General features: G+C 38.4%; 1 protein-coding gene across 1 annotated transcript in view; it reads right to left on the bottom strand.

Moving 5' to 3' along the window:
• LOC122796778 (macrophage mannose receptor 1-like) overlaps window positions 1-25,093 on the bottom strand; it is a 2,090,270-nt gene that overhangs the window by 1,750,991 nt on the left and 314,186 nt on the right. The window contains exon 6 of the mRNA XM_044065506.1: window positions 16,065-16,211. Coding sequence (XP_043921441.1) covers window positions 16,065-16,211 — 147 coding nt within the window. The remainder of the gene's footprint in view (window positions 1-16,064; window positions 16,212-25,093) is intronic.

The raw sequence follows: 25,093 nt of genomic DNA, 5'->3' as shown, positions 1-25,093 counted from the left end.
CATATTAGGTGACACTAATATTGACTAACAAACAATAAACTCCAGCAATCCAATTAATAATATCCAATTTTATAAATTTACCCAATTCATCACTACGCCAGCTAGGTACAACAAGGCTACTGCTAGGCTATCCATTATGGACTGGATACTAACATCCTGTCCTGATAAAATATCTTTATATGGCACTGTCCCAGATAGTCTAAGTAGCTCTCTATTTATCTATGCAGTCAGGCAACAAAGCAGCAACCCGAGAACTCACCACTACGTCCTGTTTAGAAAAATACCCGCCTTCCATAAATAACCTTCCATAAACATACTTAATCAATGCAACTTGGAATCACTTAGGACCCTCCCTTTAGATGATGCTGTAATGCAGTTTAGCACATTCTTCCTAAGCATCCTAGACCCCCATGTTCCCCTTAGATCAGAGAGTGAAAATAAAATCCAGCTATATGGCTCTCCTTAGAATTAAGACAAATCATAAAACTGAGAGACAAATCTTGGAAAAAACTGGAGCAAAAAAAATAAAACAAATAAGACAACTAAGAGACAAAGTTAAATATCTCACCACTAAAGATTAGAAACTTTATTACTGTACACTCAAAACCATATACTCTAATAACCCTAAATTATTCTGGGCATCTAATAATAAGCTACTAAATCCAGCAGAGGTCACATAACCTATATCAAAAACACCAAACCCACATGATAGCATTGACAATCAGTTTAATACCCACTTTATTAACACAGTCATATCTTTCATTGGTGACACATTCAAACACTCATAGTCCCTCATTGGTCTAATAACTTTCTTGACCATTTCTCTAATCAACCTGTTACAATTGCCATGATCAAAATACCGGTCCACAAACTAAAACCCACTACCAATGCCCCAGACAATCTGCCAGGTGAATATCTTAAAATAGCAGCAGAAGCAATTTCCTATCCCATATCAATCCTAATAAATATATCCCTGGGCAATCATGCTGTCCCATCAATTTGGAAAAATAATTCATCATACCCTTTAGAAAGGAGGTACATCCATTGAGCCATCCAATTACAGGCCAATAGTTACATTGTCACCCTTATCCAAACTACTAGAGAAATGTATACACAAAAAAATAATAATCCGCTATCTGAAAAACAGCTTCTGTCCCCTGCATAGCATGGTTTTAAACCCCATCATAGCAGTACTACTGCTCTACTGAACTTTACTACAACCATATAAAAATGAAGGTAATCTAGTTTCTGCACTTTTCTTAGACCTATCTGTATCTTTTGATTCTTTGTCCCACCTGAAACTTCTTCAAATCTGTACTCCGTGGGCCTAGCCATACCTTTCCTATGTTGGTTTAATACATATCTATTAAACAGAGAACAAGCTGTAAAATGGCAAACTGACATCTTTTCTTTCCTCCCCATAAACACAAAAGTTCCACAAGGATCTCTTCTGGGCCCCGTACTTCTTAACATTTTCATTAATGACCTTCATACAGCTGCTAAACAAGCTATTATAGTCCAATATGCAGAAAAGTCTTTATTGTTTTGCTGTGCTAGCAACTATGACAAAACTATACAATCTCATAAAATAATCATTCTCCTCTGTTCTGTCATGGTTAGCTAGCTCCCAACTCCTCCATAACCACTTGCATCACCCCCAACAAAAATAATCTAATGCTCTTTACTTCCAAACAATTGTCTACACAAAAAGCATCTTTTGTCTTAACTTCCTCCAACACCACCAGGATCAAACAGGAAAGATAAACAAAATTACTAGGCACCATCATAGACAAACAGCTGAAACTAGGCATCCATATATCACAAGCTGCAAACAATAAATAAATAACTTGGATCCCTATACAGATCTAAAACATACCACACTGACACAGTAAGAAAACATATAGCCATGACTTTCGCACTGCCATCTCTCCTACATGCCACACCCACCTTTAGTAACCTTCAAGTCTCACTGTTAAATAAATGGAGCAATGTTACAAATAAAATAGAAAAATGTGCCACCAACCTATACAGTAGCATAGCTAGGGTGGGGCAAGAGGGGCAACTAACCCAGTCGGAAAGTTTTTGGGGGGTGATCAGCCAATCTGGATCTCTCTTTAATGCAATACCAGCTTTTAAAAGCCGGTATTGCATTTGCAGTCAACCCTGAGTGCTGTAGCCCTTTGTGTGTGGTCTAAATTGTAAAAACTGCTTACTATGCTGTAGCAAGCAGTTTGCTACAGTTCAAAAGAAGGATTTGTTTTTTTTTTGTTTGGTTTGTTTTTTTTTTTAATAAAATGTGCTGAAGGAGGGACGGGGAGAGGGCACAGAACTGTGAGCAGAATGGCTGGGGCGGGGGGGCATTTCTTGTAACTGGCCACCTGGTATGTGTGCTGATAAAAGGAATGAACATTTTTTTTTCCTTCAGTGGAAGAGCTACGGGACATGGATTTAACTGTAATAAGGTAATCATTACAATATAGCAACTGGCTTATTACAATACTTTTTATTTTCTTAAATGGAAGAGCTGGCTGCATGGATCTAATTGTAACAAGTTGAACTCTACAATGTTGTTATTAGTTTATTACAGTAAAGTTTTTTTTGTTTTTGCTCTTTAGTGGCAGAGCTGGTGGGGTCATGGATCTAATTGTGATAAGTAGAGATCAGCTTATTATAGTAAAGTGCTTTTTTTCTTTTGTTCTTAACTTGTAGAGCTGAGGGGATAGGGTGCTGATTCATGGTGCTGGCACAGGGCACTGGTTGAGACAGCTATGCTTCTGAACTTGTACTTCAGGGGACACCACTGTCTGCCTCTCAAAAAGCTAAAATGGTTTGAACTGCCACATTACTTAACACACACTCAACTCACAACAGCACACAGACTTCTCCATAAGGCCAAAAACCATGCAACCTTAAAGAACATCATTCAGTCATACTCCCCAGAATGAGTTTTACATTCCAGAGATAAATCATTTCTCACTATCACCAAAATATACAATAGTACAGGATATTGTCTGTATTCAGCTGATATTGCTAAAGCTTGGGCCCACATCCCATTAGCATGAAAATCAATTTAAGAGTTAAGCTGTTTCCAAAAAACAAGTAAAATCTCATATGATGCAGAAATGGCTCTGCTTCTGTATTCCTATATGCTAGCTCTGTAACTTCCATCTATTTTTTACAACAGACTGGCTTCACCACTAATATAACTTATCCAACCTACTCCCAAAGCCAGTTGCTCTCCGTACTTTACATTCTCTCTTGTATAGCACTTCCTAAGCTCCTTTCACTGCTCCCACCCACTCCCACAGCTCCACTAGTACCACCTCTCTATTCCCACCCACTCTTCCTATTCACTGTCTTTCCATTTTCACCAGCTAGTGCTATCTGTCTCACATCCACTCCTTCTCCTCACCTTCGCTTCTACCTGCAGTCCATTTCCTATACTTCCTAATACAAGCCACTTACTTGTTACCTGCCAATCCACTAATATAATTGTGAAGATTCTACAATTATAATTGCAACAAAAATGGCACTCTGTACCTTTAATACTTAGAGCTCTTGTACTGTACCCTTTCCTTTCCTCCACTCTGTCTTCTCTCTCTCTCTGTCTCTCTCTCTCTCTCTTTCCTTTTCACTGAACCTCTCATGGATACATCAGGCAAAACCACATCACCTACAATCTTGTTTTTTCTCTTTCTCAAAAATCTGGGACTTTAAGTACTATCCACTGAAATGATGCCTCTAGGAGGACTGTCATTGCTTCTTTTTACCAGAAATGCATGGTTTATGCTCTATACGTTACTTGTTTTTGTTTTTCCCTTTCCCTCTTACATCACCAAATGGAAAAAAAAAACTAATGGAAAACTGACTTGGAGTCATAAGGTCACCTTGTATATAAGATAATATGATGCTATATAGATATTGTGATATGCTTTGTAAATGTATAAGCACTGATTAACTATTCATGTACTCTGCAAATGTATGCACACAGTTTAAAATATCATGTACTCTCTAAATACCCATTTACTGATTGTACACTGTCATTCTATGTGTAATCTTGAAAATTTCTATAAAAAATGTGAGGAGCTTTTCCTCCCTGGCTACAGCTGAAAAGATTTTAAGTTCTGCTTTGCTATTTTTTTTCATACTGCAATCAAGGGGTTTGCCTCCTACATTGAATTTTATGGGGAGAACAACTGACTGTGGTGACATTTACTGTAGTATTATCTTTTGGCTAACTTTCTGTGATCAGTGTGATTCCCTACTTTTCTGAATATCTTCGGCAAAGGGCAATAGATTGTCTTTTGTAAGGAAGTACCAATGATAACTATTAGTGCAGTCACCCACAATGTAGGAGTAGATTGTTTAGTGCTTTTGTTTAGACTCAGAACTGCACTATCACAGTTCCAAGACTTATTTTTAGCTGCTGCCGTGGAGTTTGTCATCTGCAACTGCCAGCACATAGATAGTTTAGAAGTTTTCTTTTTTTGTCCCTGAATAGTCATTGTTCTGCCCTTTTACCTTGTTTTCTACAGATAACAGAAGTCTAAGATGTAGATTCCCTATCCCAAACTATAGGATATAAAAAATAATGTAACAAACACTAGAAGGAAACAATGTGATATTTCACAAAAAAGTACTCTAGTTCAAAATAAACAATAACAACTGTTTCAGAAAGCAAACAAGAGTACCTTAAAGTGAACTTTCCTTAAGTGACATTATTCAGGCGGGATTAAAGGGAAGCAAAAGCACTTTGTGATATGGAAACTGAAGAAAACTTAATTTAATTATGAACTAAAACTAAACAGTAGCCATTAAATGAGGTGATTCTACCTGAACAGCTGGTTAAAGAGGGGGGCTAAAAACATTTTTAGTTTTTATGAAGTTAAGGACTAGAGATGCATAGTATTCAGTAAAACCCTGTTCTGAGATTAAAAATGCATGTAATCTGTGAAGATAAAGGAGAGGAATTTCACTAATTGTCTGATAAGTTCACCTAACCGTAAGCACTATTACAAGTTATAAGTGTAGGCTTGATCCTTTTTCAAATGTCCAAAGTGGGACATTTTTTGTAGAAAGGTGAGATTTTATGGGACAAACATGCCCATGGCCAGTGCAAAGGATAGAACTTCCCTTTTTTGTCAAAATAAAAGTTTATTCTTGTAGCATTTGAGCTGTTTGTTCTATTTCTTATAACAATATGGTGTTTGAACTGGTTTATGCAACTATTAAAGAAAACTTATGAAATATTTTTTGTCCTTAAATATCAGGACATTTGCCATTTTTTAGTTTTTTTTTTTCCTGCAGGACCCAACTGCCCAAAGAGAGACTGTCCCTTGCAAAGCGGGACAAGTGGTAACCCTACATAAGTGTGAAGGCATTCAGTCAAGTGACTGTTCTCTATGACCTACAAATTATACTAAAAATGGGAGAAGTATGTTTGGAAATTTCCAGAGAAGACTGGTAAAGGAGGAAATTTGAAGAAACGTAAATGATACTGAATGCAAAATTGAATGCAAACTGTAGAATGTATTGTGGCCAGTTTTTAGCAAACCCTTATTATAGTCACATGTTAACTGCCAAACCTGCAATGAGATAAGCAGACAAATAAAGTAGAGGTACCACTACTTCAGCAGAATAAAACATTTTTTAAACATTTAACATTGTGTTAAGTAGAGGTGTCAAATACTTTGATATTAAGCAGATGTTTCTGTTTCCTTGAAATATGCTGGTTCTTGGTCTGAGGAAGTTATAGCCCCACCAGAATTTGAACTCAGATTATAGTCCTCCTTCTAAATATAGAATTTCATGGTGGTGTGAGGGTGAAATAGTCAAAATGTCAGAGACACAGTAAAAAGAATTACTATTCTTTAACAGGTAGCTTCACACCTCTCAAACTCTTAGAAGAAAATCCGGACAAAGCTTGACATTATGGGGGACAAAGGTCCAAAAATAGGGACACATTTTAAATATTGCTCTCATAAACTTATAAAGTTGCTAAAATAACAGGATTTAAGTTAGCATGCATTTTCTGAAGGATATGAAATTTGAAATTCAAATGCATGTCATTATTGATTACTTTAATCCATAGATCATCCCATTGATTTGTCAGAATAAAACACAAATATTATGGGGAACAGAACAAAAATACGAGGTAAACATCTGGACATTCTGGAAAGTTGAGAGGTTTGGGTAGCTTACTATCACTCTTTAAGGATAACAGTGTCAGTTTCTTGATGACGACTGCAAAGAGGCAGATCTTATTCTGTATCGCCTGTGTATAATGCAGGCTTTACTTAAAGGTTTCTCTGAACAGCAGAAGTACGTATTCCATTTTGTAAAAAAAAGACTCCTTTTCCAGTTATAGCCTTTTTCCTAGATGCTTTTTATCCCACTACCTGCTGACCACCATGTTATGTGCTATTGGACTCTAGAACACTTGTTCCCTAATGGTGAGTGATATACAACCTCACTAGGATGAGAGACATTATATGGGCATTCATTCAGGAAGACAAAGAAGAATTTGTGCTCTCATCAGTTTACCAGCATTGACAGCAGTTGTGTAAGTCCCTAATGCTGCCCATGGTTGGGGTAGGGGTGGGGGGATTGGGCTATTTGTGTCACTACAGGGTTTCACAATACCCTCTCCCTACAAGTACATGCCACAATCATGCAGCAATGTGGGTTACCATTAAGCAGTGGCTGGGTGAGCTGCAAACCCACCACAAATATGCCTCTGTAATGCTACCCCTATTGCAGGGATTGTAACTGTACTCATCTTGCTCTGCCACATTCCTCCAGAATGGACATGTCCATCCAACTGAACTACCAGGGTCAGACTCTGGGCTTTATTGCTCCATGCCTCTGACACTTATTCCAGTTGCTTTTTTAACCTTGGGGCACAAATACCTGAAGTACCTCCAAAAGGGTTGCAGCTGTTAAGTTAATTTGATTATCAGGCATTGGAATATATTTGCTTAGTGATATAGAATAGAGTCTAATATGATACAAGATAGCTCATGGAATGGGGTGTCTGACCAAGTTATACTGCAGTTAGAAAGACATGTGGTGATGCTTGATATAAAGTCAATAAAGACGCTCTTTGTTACTCTGCAGTTTTTACTTTTTTTGTTTGGTTTTGTTTTATTTGCCTCTACTGTCTATTGATCATCAAACTCTTCATAAGCAAGCAGCCCATTCTTTCCCCATCACCAGGTAAAGAATCAGCTAGAAGCAGCCATCTTTAACACAGTGTTGAGGGATGGCTTGAGATTTTCTTTTCCTCTGTTATGCAATAACTTCCACACATGAACTTGATAAAGTACTGGAGAGGGTTCTGCAATGGACTGAAGGTTTAGGATAGCTTCTCATTTCTGCAAGAGGTATTTATTCAACACAGCCTTTTTCCTTCTCCAAAAACATGGGCAATGATTTCTTTGGTCTCTATCAAGGAGATCTCACCAGTCAATGTGCCCTCAACTGCATGCTGCCCTCCTCACCCTCCACAGGAGATGCAAATTGGCCTCAAGTCTTCACCCTTTCCCCCATGTTACCTGGCTCCTACTTAAAAATGGGTCACTCAGGTCTCAGTCTGATCTTTGTCTCTCTGTGCCAAGGAGCCAGGCCATTGCCTAATAAAGTTGATTTTGAGGTGTCTTTACTTGAACCAGGCATCACATACTGACTGCTCATCTTCAAGTCTACATTTAATAGACACGGGTAAGGTGAATGATCACAAAATGATAACATCATTTGCATATAACAGTAAAATGATTGAAGGTAGGTTAGTCATAATTTTGTTTGTTAATAAGAAAGTCTGAGATGGTGCAGAACAAATCTTTGAGGTGCTTCAAAAGCAGAGGTGAAAATTCAGAGAAAGTATGTCTGATTTTTCTCTTTGAAATACCTAACAAGTGATTGTGAAACACACAATAGGATTATTGTATCTTGTCATACAGAGTCCTGATCAACAAAGGCCAATAAACAAGGTAAGAGGCCAAAGGACTTAAAGAGTCTAAGTAGACAATACTTTTTTTAAGTGCGCTTTAGCCACACTACATAAGGAGTCTTCTAAGACCTACAGACCCTACAGAGTAATATAACACTTCTATATGTTGCATAAAACCACAATAGTGGCTACAAAATTTGTCAAGGTTATTTTCAAATTTGTTGCTCCACCATTTTTTTCTAGAATAGTAGCTAGTCTTGGTAGTAAAGTGACAGGCTTGCAAACTGATAAGAGGGATGCTTCATGGACTATTGAAAATGAAATGACCACTGCCTCTATCAGTATTAATTGAACTTTTGTTTGTTCTACTATCTCTTTGATGTGCAGTGTGTCATGTTAGCTTTTCTGTACCCACATTCAGAAAATCCCAAAATGGCCATTACTTGGTAAGACACCAGTATAGGCATGGGGACATAAGATACAAAAGACAGTGTATGTTACTTGTTCATAGCCTTTCTTGCAAGTGCCAAGCCCCACTCTATCATGATTCATATATCTATATTTTTAATACTACATGGTATGGAACATACTAGGAGTAGAGTCTGGAGTCTTAGTTTTTTCTTTAGCAAAGAACAGTTTCACAAGTATGTCAGACAGCATAGCTAAGATAGTCCAGTGTTCAAAGGTAAAGAATCAAACGCATAGCCGCGAAAGGCCCTGAAAGAGTTTGCCACTTAAATATCTATGACCATACACTGTATTCCCTACCCGTCTATCCAGATAGCTTTTAATTAATTTCATTATCCTAATATGAATAAAGTTCCAGTACTGAATATAGTCAAAATATCCAAACTTCGACCATCAAAACGTGTACCACAACCATCAACAATTTGGAATGTTGACAAAGTACTACACATGTGCCAAGCCATAACTTTTGCTCATGCAAAATTGCACTAAAATCAAACAACAAAAACATGATTTTTCATGGGGCAAGCCCCCATTCACCCCTGACTAATTATATATCTGGGAAAAATTGTACTTCTCAACCCCAAGAACTGTAATATACACATGACATAGATATATGTGTGTGTGTGTGTGTGTGTGTGTGTGTGTGTGTGTGTGTGTGTGTGTGTGTGTGTGTGTGTGTGTGTGTGTATGTGTGTGTGCACCTTTTTTGTGTCTCTATATTTTTCCACAAGGATTCTGCTATAAATATTTCCTTTTTATTGAGGGTTCATTTTAATAAAGGATTTAAATAGTTTCTTTGGATGGCCATGGTGGTTCATTCATGATTTATTCACTGTAAATATTTACAATTTGGCTTATTTTAATGGTAAGCAGTAATTGTGATCTTGGTGTACCAGACTTGTATGGCTGGTAACAGTGTGTTATAAATGCATAGAATGGGGAGCAGCTATCACTAACCCCTCAAAGAAAGCCTGCACAAGCATGTGTGTGCAAAATACTCGTGCAACATTTACTTATCTATGTTCTCATTATTGTTTTCTTCTTTGTGAATGATTTCACCTGGGCACTTCTTGCAATGGTCAGTTGTGATCAGTGTACCACCACGATAATGAAATGTAAAATAAAATAACAATAAAATTAATGTTGGTAAGATATCATTAGAATGGACTAGGCTGGAAGCAATGTGAAAAAGATACTGTGGAGTTAGTGATTATACCCCTGCTCTTCACCTGGTCAGTATAGTTAGTTGTGCCCCAGTGCTGAAATCAGATCAAGGCTAAAAGCAGCTAGTCAACTCAGGAGGAACAGAGCATGCAGTATGTCATGGAACAACCAAGTAGCCATGCACCAGTTAGTGCAGATCGGAAGATGACTGAAAGCAGCATGTAGAGCGAGCTGTTACATGCTGGAACAGGTTATCAGCAAGTGGTGTATACAACTAAGGTGCAGCATATTACAGGCTACTGCTGCCACGTTCAGTCATCTGGACAATTATTAGATACATAAAAGGATATGAAATGAAGTATAGGGCAGTAGAAAAGGGGGAGCAATATAGCAAGTAGAAGTATACACAGATGGGAAGCAGAAATAAAAGGGCGTGGAGAGAAGTAAAGCATTGTTTTATTTATTTCTTTTAGGGCTAGGCATTCCTTTTCGTGATATACAGAGGAGGGATGAATGAAAGATGGAAAGGAGTCAGGGAGAGGAAAGGTAAAGGTCTGTAAGCAGCAGGACACAAAAATATAAAACAGTGCAGACAAACAGGGGTGAATGTCCACACAAAAGGACAGAGTTAGCTAGGGAAGAGCCGAGACAAACAAAGGGTGGACACATGGTGATAGGGAGGAGTGGACAATAACTAAAGTGTAAGTTTTGGCAAAATAGGATGGTGACATGCCTGGTTGGGGATAGGGTGGAAAACAGGCTGCACACATACCTCTCAACCTCTTAGTTCAAGAAATCTGGGCAAAGCCTACAATAATGCGGGGAAAAAGGCCCAAAAATAAGGACATATTTTAAATATTGCTCTTATAAACTTAAAAAAGGTGCCAGTATATAACAGGTTTTCTGTCAGCATGCATTTTCTGAAGGATATTAAGTCCGAAGCTCAAAGGTCTGTCATTATTTAGTGACTTGAAATTTCAGTGATTTGTCAGAAAACCACAAATTTTATGAGGAACAAACCATGAATATGAGGCAATAATCTGGAAACTCTGCAAAAATCTGGACAGTTGAGATTTATGGCTCCATATACTGGTTACCAACTAACCCAGGAGGGTGTCAGTTTAACACAAAAGACACTTCAAATGTCTGAGGGAGACCAGTGCCAGGGCTTGATAACTGGAGCCTGCCAGTCAAGCACATCTGAAATTTCCTTTAGGTGGAGAATAGTGACCATGACCCAGTGGGCCACTACACTGTCAACAGTCTCCCACACCTCCTGTGGACTTATGGCTAGGATGCAATGGAAGTTCATGCCAGACTACTTTCCCTGGAGAAGCTGAAACCCCCTACTGAGGTACTTCCCACCCTCTCTCCTGTCACAGCCTCAGCTACAGGGCAGGGAACTGGTTACAGCTGATATGACTACAGATTCCTGACCTGTATGAGAAAGAAATGATGTGAAAGATAACACTGGTGATGATATCCTATAAATGACACAAGTGATAGGACAACTTAGTAGGTATATACCACACTGCTCTGCAAATCTCAGCTGTTTCCTATGGCAGCCAACATGGTCTTTCTCCCACTATGCAAATATGGAAAAACACAAGGAACAAAACAGCCATCTCACACAGATTTAGGCAGAATATACAGACAGTGTAAAACTACATTCCCATACAAACATGCATAATAGCAGAAACACTGAAACAAACCAACAACTAGAAAATTAAGCTGCAATCCTATATGCATATGTATAACAGCAGATGCACATAAGTGTCCCCATGGTTTCATGACAGGACTACAGCCTCTTACACATATGCAAGATAGCAGAAGCTTGACATGTTGCCCTCAGCCACACAAATGAGCAGCTAGACAGTATTCTAGTGTAAGCAACAGTGCTACAGCAGACAGATAAGTCTTTCACAACAGTCACAGCCCCCATATTAGTCTGCCTTGTTTGCTTGGCATCTGTAAGAGGAAGTAGAATTTATTATGATCACAGTTCTAAATGATAGAATAAATGTTAAAAGTATACATTTAAAAAGCCTGCACTAATTACTGCAAATACCTACTATACCATTCACATCCTTCCTCTCCAAACTCCATTTCCCATTATTGCAGATCTTCAGGGTGGTGGTACTGCAAGCAAGCAGTTTTGGGGGTGACAGTAACCTCATTAAGCAGTTCAACCATGATTAGAGCAGGAAAATACCTAATGAAATGGACCGTGATATAGTCCTAGCTGCCATTCCATAAATGGGCTATACAGCAGGTAGAGCATTATCTTGGTCTGTTTTGCATGCCGGGCAGGTATTTCCAGGGGCAATATTACCGATGGCCATTTCCATGAATATTCTGTAAAACAAGATGGGTGTCCTGAACCCATTGAGTAAGGTAAGCCAATCCACCTGTATTTTCCTTTGAGCTTTCATGTGGCAGCCACCCCAGCTGTATACATGCACATGTCTGTCCTTACCTGTAGTCTGGGGTATCAGGTGGGAACACCAATGTCCATAGCATTGTATATGTGTGGCATTTAATATGTTCCATCCCCTGTCCTTACATGTACTCTTATCTATACCTATGAAAATTCATTGTTTGTATTTGGTAGCCCAATGTTGCAAGCAGTTATCAGCCTACAGTGTGTGTGTGTGTGTGTGTGTGTGTGTGTGTGTGTGTGTGTGTGTGTGTGTGTGTGTGTGTGTGTGTGTGTGTGTGTGTGTGTGTGTGTGTGTGTGTCTGTGTGTGTATATATATATATATATATATATATATATATATATATATATATATATATATATATATATATATATATATATATAGATAACTATATATATATATATATGTATATATATATATATATATATATATATATATATATATATATTTATAGTTCTTGCACTATACAACTAGGTGGCCTGGTGAAATGTTCCTATGCAAGATATAGTGCTATTAACTATTTATTTTCCTTTTGCAGCAATTCTCCCTTTACCATCAGTCTTCCATCCTACCATTCTATTGGCCCATTTGTTCCTTTGGTAACAAAAGCCCTTCAACCCATGGTTTCCCACTAAGTAGAGGGACAAGTTAGCCAGGAATTGTGTCATACTGTCGTTATGTATATGGGGTTTGGGGTTATTCCTTAAGGTCCTACTGTTCCCCTGCACATGCTGTAAAGAATCCAAGGAGGTGGCATGCAGTGAGCTGTCATTATCTATGCATGTACCTCCACATATACATAATCAAGGACCTTTTCACTCTTGTGTGATCCTTCAGATTACACCATAAATTCCACCATGCATATATGCCCAGACACAAGCTACCATGACTGTCAAAGACAGGTCAGCTGTCCCAGATGTGCAAATACACACATGCCCCACATCAGCTTCGACACATGCATGACTTACCAAACAAACTTTGATTCTTTAAGAAGGTACAGTCTTGGCTTCAGCCCTTTATGGCAATAGAGCTGGCTAGCAAGTAGTGATATAGATATCTTGCATGATAAATGTGTGGATTGCTGGACTACCTGGGTACTGTATGGGCACACTGATAATAAGCTCTTTTCTATGGCATACTGCCTAACAGCTGACAAACTGTTGTCCCTTCCTTTTACCATGCTGTTGTCCATGGACACCAGGTAAGGACTTCATTGCCACATGTGTGCAACCTATAGCACCCAGTACTTTGGGGAGGTAGGTGTTGCCATTGATGCCATCCAGGGGGGCTGTTCTCTTTGCTAGTGTTTAGGGGAAAAGATACAGCCATCCATATGTGCAAGCAGTATACTGACAAACACAGTGAGTGCTCTGCAGGATGTCACCTGTGGTGTACACATTGTGTTTGCTGTTTGTCTCGGAAAGATTTCAGCAGCAAGTATGGCAAGAGTTACTCATATTTTAGCATCCACTGGTATGAAAAGGCCATGCATTCCTCCTGATTCTGTTTGTGGGTAATACATATCAACCAATGATAATATAATATCTCTGACCAGATGAAAACAATCTGTCAGATGCTGTCTTTTAGATGGTAGTAAGTAATTTATGGTCTTTACCTTTTTTTTTTTTTCATTTGTATTGTCAAATACTGTGCATTACTATCAGGTACAAGCAATGCTAATTGGTAATAAGTGTCGGTTATATAGAAATAGTCTGAATTCAAAATGACTTCTGTGTAAGGATAAGGCTAAATGTGCTGAAAGTGTGGAGGGTGCAAGATTTGGTACCTTCCACTGTGGACACTGTAGTATGTGCAGTGTGATATGCATGACACAGTCCTTCAGTCACCCTGTTTTGGACTTTAAGTTCTTTCCCAGATTTAGTGCCACATGTGATAGTAATAATCTAGTATATCTTGCCAACTGTAATTGCTGTGATTGCTTCTACGTTGGCAAGACCTCCAGGAGGCTGAGAGACAGGATATATAATCATCTCTATGATATAAAGAACCTGAATTTACAGAATGCCTTGGCAAAGCATGTTGCTGTACATACCTTGCACAGTTTCAGTTTCATGGTTCTACAACTTGTTAAGAATGTAAGAGGGGCTAATTTAAATAACCATCTTGAGTCTGTGGAACTAAAATGGATATTTAGGCTACGAGCCCATATCCATTCTGGATTAAACAACTATGTGAGCATAAAACCTGCACTAGAGGCACGGCCCCTTAAATGAATAACTAAATAACTATGTAGGTAGTATTTGTTGCCTTGCACTTTAAAGTTTTAATTGATCTTAATTAATTGATACTTGCTATTCTATTAATGGACAGGATATCCTATTATTTAAACTGAGTGGTTTGTCTTGTTTTTGAGATCTGATGAAGCGTGATTTATTCACGTGAAAGCGCTTATCCTGTTGTTTTATTTGTGGAATAAATCTGGATTTTAGAGCTCTGGTGGTCCTACCTTGTTGTTTTTATCTGATTATATCTTGTTTCTGGGTTTGGACCTTTGGGCAGCAGTTTGCACTTTTGTATTTATGTAAGTGTTGGTTATGGAATGCTGCTGCTCTGAGCATGGTTGCTTGTTACAACTCTAAAAGTTTCCATGTGGTGTTTGACCTTGTAATGACACTCAACTTGCTGTACACCTAATTTGTTATGACTATGAATCATGACCTGCTTTACAGACACACAGTTACATCTCATTATGCAATGTAGACATTGGCTCCAGGTTTTGGCCACTGCTGATGTGATTCCTCAGCCTCATGAACAAAATTAGAAAAAGGGTGTTGATGATGGCAATGTACATATTAGGCTGTATGCCTTTATATTGTACCTCCATTTGTGTACACTGTTTCTTGCACTGTTTTACAAGGTTCCCCATACCACAACCTGTTACTATCAACTGCAGCCTTTCTACATGCAGCTATATACTGCACAGTGGGATGTTGCTTACTATACATATTCATTATGAGTCAGAGGCTCTGTATATCTGTTTGCATGTGTACATGTGTGTGTATTATATATTTCATGGCCTTTATTCCTAATGCTGATGGTACCATGCAATGTTTATGTACCCAGGCTGTTGCTGTCTATCCATGGCATCATCACTACAGGGTAGATAGGCCTCACTGCACTGTACTGAACAACTGCAGACTGCTGTGCACAATGTCTTGCATTCTTTTTGACCCTCATAGTATGCATATGTCCCTGGTACTGCTTGTTGCTCTGTAAAAATGTAGAATATACTAAGCACGCTCAGTACAATGTACAGTTCTCCTGATATTCACATATGTCATGCTTGACTTGGTGCACAACTCAGTTTAAGAATTTTATGGCTAGTGGCTGAGAAGCCATTCACACCACAAACAGTATGAAGAGCAGACCACATCTATGACTCCAGAATAATCATCTGATTTGTGATACTGCATATCTAAAAGAACCAATGATGTTTTTTATAGATCTTTTCAATGCAATTCAGAAAATACTGTTTTATTTTTAAGGGAGTAAATCGCCATTTGTACATTGTTTTCTTCACTCAAAAGCATGTTTCACAGATCTTAATAAAGAATTAACAGAGTACTTTAAAATTAACATTTTATGTGTGCCCACACATAAATATTTAATGTTTGTTTGTTTGTGTCTTTCGGCTTTTCCTGGTTAGGGGTCACCACAGCGGAACTCCAGTCCGCTAATGATTGGTAGTTGATTTTTACATGCCGAGTTACCAGCCCTGACGCACAACCTTCAATGAAGGTACGCCCATTCACGCATGTCTCCACGCAGCTGATGTCTAGTGAGAAAATAAGAAACCCAACTTAGAACCAAGATAATGGGAAGGTCTAATCAGTTCACGATAATTTTTCATGTAGCCTAGTATACCCAAAACATGACTGATTCAGGAAGATTACTTAGGAGATAGGATCCAAAATATTTATTTTTATTCTGTGACATTTATTTACAATTCAGTGCCACCGGCAATACTTGTCATGAAATTCTGCCACTCAGTTATAGCTAAACAAAGTTATATGTAAATACTTACCAGAGGTATCAATGAAAATAGTCCCCATGCTTTTTCCTTTCTTACAAATGTATCCCAGTCTACGACCACATTCCCTGGTCTCCCATTTTTCATTTTTGTCAGGATTTAAGGTTGCACAGTTCATCCCTGGATTGTCAGCAGGATTTCCTTAAAAAATGAAAGTGTTGCAATTTTAAACTCTGCATTGTTTCACTGTCTTTTGCTGAATACTATACAACTGGCATGCATAATCATACCTCTCAACTGTACCGATTTTTACAGAATGCCCAGATTTGTGCCTCATATTTTTGGCCTGTTTTTCATAAAATTGCGGTTTTCTGACAAATTAGTGGCAAATCATTAAAGACTGAAGTTAGAAAATAATGGCAGACATTTGAGTTTCAGATTTCATACCCTTCAGAAAATTCATACTAATGCAAAACATTCTACCAACTTTCTAAGTCAGTAAGAGCAATATTTAAAAATTGTTCCTATTTTGGGCCTTTTCCCATTTTTATGTATGTCTTTGTCCAGATTTCTTGCTCTAAGAGGTTGAGAGGTATGATGACAGTATAAATCCAACAAGTTGTAGTCATGGATTTTTCAAGAATCAGGGAACTAGAAAAGTTTTTCAAATGTGATACCAACAAACCAAAATAACTCAAATGAATGATAATCTAAATAGTAATTTTTGAAAGATACATATTTCAGTTTCAATGTTTATAATACAGAATATTAGAAGGACCAGTGATAGTAAATCTTCTGCGACATTCCTAGGGATTTATAAAGAACCCCACATTGGACAGTAAGAACTGCAGACAAAAGACACTGTTTCTGCTATATGCGGAAATGCATTTCAGAGACACCATTAGCCACAATGAGGAAATATCTCATTACAGGCTAATGTGCATGCATTTGATTCACCCTTAACTACTTCAAGAGCAAATTAGCACTTTTCTGTCGTAATCCTGCGCACATGGACACACCCCACGCCTCTCAAGTGTCCCTGATTTTAAAGAATACTGCTGTTGTGTGTTATGCTTGCCGAATCCTTTGGAATCCATAGAAAACTGCAATCATGGCATAATTCCAGACATTAGAGTTTTATACTTCTTATATAAAAATATTTTCTATACTAACTCAACAGTTAGTGTAGAGGATTAAAGCTCCTGCTTGGCAAGTTGAGCCCTGGATCAAAGGTGTAGGGTTTAAAACCGTTCTCCACCTTTTACTTGATTTTTTATTGTTTTTATTTTGAAAGAGTTTAAGGTAAGATGTTTAAGCATCTGAGGTGTCTAGTGGTGATGCTGAGAGTTAACAATTTATTGTCAAGTGATGAAAGTGCAGGGTTTGATTTATGTTATGTTGCAAGCACAATATAAAGAATTTCTCTGGTGTCTAGTGCCACCTCACACGCACACACACACACACACACACACACACACACACACACACACACACACACACACACACACACACACACACATTGTGTGTGGTGAAAAACATTGCTCTACTATTTTTGTGTGCCATTATGGTATGGTACAAAGAGTATCATTGGTATCTAGTGACCCCCATACACACATGCACACTTTTGTTATGCTGCACACTGTTGTTGGATTATTTTTTAAGTACCTTTATAGGATGATATAAAGAGTATTCCTGGTTTGTAGTATTATCCCTCCCCATATCTTTCAAGTTACAAAACACTGTTCTTTAATGTTTTAAGTGCCTTTATGGCAAACGTAAAATAGTATATCTGGTGTCTAATGTTCCCCACCCTCCAATATTGCAAAATTTGCTCATTAGTTTATGGATGTGTAGAGATGTCACAGACCCCACACACATTTGCATGTTCATTTGCACACACATGCACACAGAAGTAGATGCACATAAACTCATACCACCCCCACTTCCTGTCTGCTAAACTCCTCGTCAGTTACTTCTAATGAGATATCACCGATTGGAAGGAATGGCTGAATGTGAGCTTATGGGTGTGTTCATTAGCATGGCTGGCAGTGGTGATTTATGTAACCAAGTGATTCTTTGAAATACTAGGCTGTGTAAATGCCTTACTAGAGGCATTTTCAGGGGAAGAGTACATGGCTAATTAGCACTAGCTACTCCCAGAGAATGTCTTACCAGCATTTAACTAAACGACAAAAAATACAATGAACCCACAGACATCGCCAATATCCTGGCAGACAGGTTCAGTGCAAACTTCTCCACCCCCTCCTCCCCAAAAGAGCAAGTATCTATCCCGGCAGAGGGCTGCCTCCCAAACATCTCTGATGCTCAGGTGAAGGCTGCCCTCTCCAAAGCAAAAAACACTGCTTCCATGGGACCAGATGGCGTCCTGGGTTGCGTCCTACATGAACTCCAAGAGGAACTAATCCCTCAAATAAAACAGCTATACAATCTCAGCCTTACTACAGGATATGTGCCCACAGAATGGCGTACAGCAACAGTGGTCCCACTCCACAAAGGTGGAGCCTCTACAGACCCTGGAAACTATCGCCCCATAAGCCTGACTAGCTTAGTCTGCAAGGCTATGGAGAGGATCATCATGGAGCTCATAAACAAAGACATTGGGGACCTACAGACACTAGATCCTACCCAGTTCAGCTTTGTCAAGGGCAGGTCCTGCCTTTTGAACCTGGTTGACTTCTTTGAAACAGTCACCAAAGCCATAGATGAAAGGAAGGTAGTCCACACAGCCTATCTGGACCTTGCAAAGGCATTTGACACAATACCCCACTCGGGCATCATAGATAAGCTATCCAGCTTAAATATAAACCCCTATGTCACAAGATGGGTTGCAAACTGGCTCAAAGACAGAACCCACAGAGTGAGAGTTGCTGGAGCCATGTCAGACTCGAAACTGGTCACAAGTGGCATCCCACAGGGTTCTGTCCTGGGACCACTCTTGTTCGGTATATACTTTTCCAAGGTACAGGCAAACGTGGGAGGACTATGGCTCACCAAGTTCACAGACGACCGCAAACTGGGTGCCATAATTGACTCTCCAGCTGACACAAACATCCTTCAAAAAGGTCTCACAGAGGCAGATAACTGGTGCCAGCGCCATGGTTTAAAGCTAAATGCCAAAAAGTGTATAGTCATATCCTTTGGCAAAAACAATGTGCCCACAAATTACCACATAGGCAGAAACCCATTAAGTACAGAGAAAGTTATTAGGGACCTGGGGACCCAAGTTGATAGCAATCTCTCCTTTGACAACCACATTGCCAAAGTGGTTAGAAAGACATTCTACATAGCCCACCTCATCACAAAGGGTTTCACATCTAGATCAAGACAGGTAATCATGCCCCTTTATTCATCCCTCATCAGGCCCATCATAGAATACAATGCCCCTTTTGGGATGTACCTTACCCGACACCTGCAGCAATTAGAAAGACCCCAAAAGTATCTCACCAAGAGGATCAAGGGCCTCAAACAGATGCCATATGCTGCTCAGTTAAAAAAACTCCAGCTCTACTCAGTTGCATACCGCCTACTTTGAGGTGATCTATGCCTGACATACAAAGCTATGTCAAATCCAGAATTAATGGACATGCTCCACCTCAGTAAATCTAAATCCCTTAGAGCCACACGCTCGAGGGACTTGAACCTCAGCACAGAAATAAATAGAACTTGCTGGAGAGACAGGTTCATAACCCAGAGGCTCCCTTCGCTCTGGAATAGAATTCCAGTTCATGTGAGGCAGAGCACCTCACTGAATCTCTTCAAGAAGAATTTCGATAGGTGGATGGGGGATCATAGGTTTGTCCCAGGGATTACTCCCGTGTCACTATTAGACAGAGGCACAGTAAACTAAACCTTAAAAAGGGCACAGTATACTCAAATCAAGGGGTGGCATAAGCCATACAGAATCGGGCTAGGCTTATAATTGCCCCAGGGCAGATAGCCCAGTCTGAACCTATGAACCTATGAACCTATTTAAGGAAGGCCACCAAGACAGCCCACCACAGTACCCTGGTAGGGCTCTCTGTTACTGTGAGGTGTACATCGGACTTACACCTAAGGATAACCTTTCTGATTCCAGTCCATTGTGTAACTCTTCTACTGCAACATTATATTCATAAGCAAGTTTAGACTATGCAGTAGTGCAAATCAATTTGTTTCTGACTTAGCACATTCAGTATTTCACGGCTGCACTAGTTAATACAAGTTTACTTTGAACATTGAAATTTTACTCTCAGCTGTATTTTGCATTGACACTGCATAATTTTAATTTCTTTTGTTGCATCTCATCTAAAATCCACTACTAAAAAAAATTAGAATTTATTAGAAGATAACTTACACTTGATTCACATTGTCTGGCAATTATCTTAACAAGTTAAACCCTCAGTACTTGCGCTGGTGAGCATTATAAATACTGACTGTTGTGAAGTAAATTTAAATTTACAGCAGTGAACATTGTCTTAACTTTTTGATATTTCTGTATTATAGCTTGTGTTTTGCCATATTTTAGCTGTCAATGGATTAACCTAGGTAGTGCACAATCTGAAGATATACATTATTTGGTGGTGTACATTTTCTAGTCTTATATTCTGATTAGTCTGCATAACTTCATATTTCTTTACTGGCACCTTACAGCTACTATAAATGAAACAGATGCACAGGACCTACTAGGTGAGCGACCATACCTTTAACTGTAATGGCATAACTGCATATACAAGACAAGGTTGTGTGACATCACACCTGCCCTGCAAACCTATAGAATTCTTAAGACATACTGCACTGTGTATTACATCACTCAACTTCCACTTAATGTCTGCATTAGTGTGTGTGTGTGTGTGTGTGTGTGTGTGTGTGTGTGTGTGTGTGTGTGTGTGTGTGTGTGTGTGTGTGTGTGTGTGTGCGTGTGTGTGCGTGTGTGTGTGTGTGTGTGTGTGTGTGTGTGTGTGTATGTGTGTGTCTGCGTGTGTGCGTGTGTGCGTGTGTGCGTGTGTGTGTGTGTGTGTGTGTGTGTGTGTGTACGAAGAGTATTTGTGAAACTTTTTAACCTGAACAGCCTTTCATCAGTAGCTTCTCAGCCACTTCATTTCAATAAGATGAGAGTAGTCTAGTCTAGTATCAGTGCCTTCTATTCCTTTTAAATTTAGACCTTCACTTATCTCAACAATGTTGGACTTCTTCATGTCTGCATGGCTTACTACAAAAACGTTATTACTCCAATGACTATCTCTTTAGGTCTTAGTAAATTTAATTCCTTCACCGATTTGCCATAGTCATAGCCTTGTTTCTGCAAAATGTCTTGCCATGCAGATTAAGCATTTCATATTTTCTCTGTCCAAAGTAGAACTGAAGATATTGCCAGCTTCGTGCTCATTTTACTCCACATCATTTGCTGGGAAGATGAACATCCTGCAGGTTGCACTGGAATGTTTCTGTATCCAGGAGCAAGATAACAGCCTTATTTTGAACAGCAGCATATTTTTCTTGATATTCTTCACTGTTACGATACCCCCTCTCAACTTGCCCATTAGACTGACAGTATCTTAGTGAAAATGTAATATGTTAAAATTTCAACAGTTTTGAAAAAGTTTGTAAAAGTTCAAAATTCATGGCTTATATATTGTCCATTTATCCCCTAATAAGTATGCCAGGGATACTTTGTTGAGACAAACAATGATTTTGTCTCTGTAATAAGAGTTTGTGAAGCAGAAAAATCATTTGGATAGTATTTAATAGAGACAACTATATTGATCACCCTTGAAATAAATCAGAAACAACTTTATTCTGAGGTTAATCTGGAATTCTATGCAGTACCATTAAGTCTTTGGAGTTCCCTTATAGTTAAGTTTCTGATTTGGCACTTTTTTAACATCAGAGAAAAATAAATTATGTAAATTCCTGGCCCTTCTAGGTAGGATAAGAATTAGTGAGCATATGAGTGATATTAGGAACCACAAACAATCCAGTGCATTATATAAACATATTTGTCAACACAAGACTGGGGTCTTCAGATTTACCATCATTGATTGTACTTTGAATAAATCAGCAGATAAAGCAAGTTTACATGAAATACTTAATTCAAAAGAAAATAAGTGGATTGTTAAGCTAGGGGGGCTCTTTCCACCTGGCCTTAATGAATATTTTTACATAACCTTCTTAATTGGTGCATTAAGTGAATATTGGTTAATTATTGGTGCTATATATAGATCATATTGCTGGAGGGAAATGGCATTTATCATTATTTTCTGTTCCCTAAAGAAGGCTGAAAAGCCGAAACTGGTCTGATTTTTGTCATTTGTATGTATATGTGTACTTTGTAATACACTATTTCAAATACAGGATTTGTGCTGGCTCCTTGTTTTGTTTGATTCACTACTTTTTTGGTCTGATGCACTAGCCGTACTTGCAAGTTGCTTTTTTTTGTTTTGTTTTGTTTAATTCATAAATTTCATCATGTTAAGTGTAGTAGACTTGAACTAGTTGTGGAACCCTTTTCCTGTCATCTGGCCATCCAATTAGGAAAATATTTTGTGACTCAACTGAGCTCTAAGTCATTTTCAGTGATGGAGAAATTCAGAAATTTGCATGTTAAGTCCAATAAATAAACTGGTATACTGCAAAAAATAACAAACATGACAAGACATGTTCAGTTTTCTGTTTGCAATTTATGATCACATAATACTGCACACTGCACATTTTTTCCTGATGCATAATATTGTGCAGTGCAGGAATCTATCTGTGAATTACTGTCAATAATGTGCAAACCATTATCTGTGAAACTTGTTCATTATCTCAAATTGCACTGTTCCCTCTGTTGTACTACTCTTGCATCCACTCAGTGTCATGTCACTTTTCACATCAATCTGTTCAGAAGCAAACCTTTCAAAAATATTAGGCTACTGAACTGATACAAGATGAGACATTAAATCATAATGTTTTATATGACTAGAGCACAGCTTAATCTGATGCATCAGCTTCAATTTGTGAATGGAAAGAGTCAGTAATAAAGCATCAATGGATTAAATTTGTATATCCTGTTCTCTAAATAAACTGGCAGTAAAGTCAAGTTAAGCATTTTTTTAATTTATTTTATTAAAACAATTCTATAAGATTTAGTGGTTCCAGGATTTTGCTAATACTACACATTATTTCTTTCTTATTGCTAATTTAGCATGTGTATTTGGAGCTAGTTGAAGAACTTGCCGTGATGATGTTACATGCTGCCACGCTATTTAGTATAAACATGACAAAATGTACCATTTACACACAGCTTCTCAGACCAGTCCTTTCTGAATTGATTATACTGCTGTTTGTCTGGGCTACATGAATAAACTGTTGGCACAGTCTTAAACAAACAAATCTCACCCACATATGTGTCTATTTCCTACTTGTTGTGGGTCACTTGGAATATGTCGTATTAGAGCACAGTCATTTGTTTTATTTGCACCAGTCATCTTCAAAGTATTTCTCTGTACTTTTTTCTTTGACTTGCATTCCTGAGAAAACTAGTTGGGCTAGCTGCATTTTCTACACTCTCTGTTAGTGATAAAGTGTGTGTTTAATTATTGTGTTGATAAACAGATCTTAAACCAAATGGTGCTGAATCAGCTGATTGCATCGCAATTTAAACTGCAACATTAGATTTGTGCATAACTGCCGCTTTCCTTGCTACCATATTGTCTGACGCATTTTTCACATCATGCTATTCCTTTCCAGAGCTATTCTATGTGGAACCAATAGACTTTACCTTCATTTTATTTTTACACATGCTAATGTGTTCTGCATTTTTGAACAGTCGTATCTTTTCTGGACGGTGTTCCATAGTTTAGATCAGTGATAGTGGATTATTTTTCTTGTAGCAACACTTTGCCTCCACCAATGTTTTCTGGAAATATTCTATAGGTGGATCACTTGAAATATAAAGGACAGCATAGCCTCTTGGTGAATGTAATTCCATCAGAATATCCTGACTGCTTTGTTTCCCAGCTCTATGAAGATGAGTTAAAAAATAAGACAAACATTATATTTAAAGGTCCAATAAACAGCTGTGCAGTTGTGTAGTGTGAATGTTTCTCAGTTTGCACCATTGTTTGGAGATGTTTGCTTTCTCTTCACACTAATTTTTCACAGAATGAACTAATCATCAGTCATCAGCCATCAGTCAGCAACACTTGCTTTTGCATCATTATGCTCATTATAGTGATGATACAAAGTTGGGTCGTTCCTGCACACCCTGGAAGACTGTGGTTTCTCAGAGAACAAATCAGCTATGGAGTGCTTTTAAGTGCTGGCACATACATTTGAAGGTATAAAATTTATTTCTCTAGAACCTTTTCACTTTTGTATTACTGAAGAGTAGTGAGAAGTTTGATGGATGGAAGTACAATATCATGGAAATAATGAAGTAATTTTAAATACTATCATGTTGTTGTGTCTTTCGGCTTTTCACGGTTAGGGGTCGCCACAGTGGAACTCCAGTCTGCTAATGGTTGCTAGTTGATTTTTACATGCCGAGTTACCAGCCCTGATGCACAACCTTCAACGAAGATATGCCCATTCACGCATGTCTCCACGCAGAAGACGCTCTAGCTGAGAATCAAACCAGACAGCGGATTTTAAATACTATCATGAAGAGCTGAATTTAAAAGGAAACAGTGGTAGACACAGTGATAAAGGTCTTGTGCTTTTGTGTTTTGAACAGATACAGGTTTCTTGTGCTTCTGCTCATTCCTCTCAATTGACTCTTATTTTGCTGTTTTTTTTTACGTCATGTTTTTCCCTATCTTCTTTGTCCTTCTGTTAAGATCATGCCACTGCAGTGAATGATAAAGGGATTTGTGCTTTGGTGAATAAAGTGTGTGATAGTGACACACACAGCCATGCTTGTAGCTCTGCACATGCATTTCAGCATACAAATAAACAACTGTTATTGAATATGTAGTGTCATTAGATGCACTTGTTCAAACAAGCAAAAAATCCTTTTAAAAAAGAATCTTTCTGCAATGCAGACAGCTCAAAGGAATCACACTAGTCAGCATACTGTGTCTGCCTCTTAATACATATTAAGGCTT

This window comes from Protopterus annectens, chromosome 3.part0 (genome assembly GCF_019279795.1).
Source record: "Protopterus annectens isolate FY-2018-M chromosome 3.part0, PAN1.0, whole genome shotgun sequence".
Lineage (NCBI taxonomy): Eukaryota > Metazoa > Chordata > Ceratodontiformes > Protopteridae > Protopterus > Protopterus annectens.
This window is presented reverse-complemented; position numbering and strand designations above follow the sequence as displayed.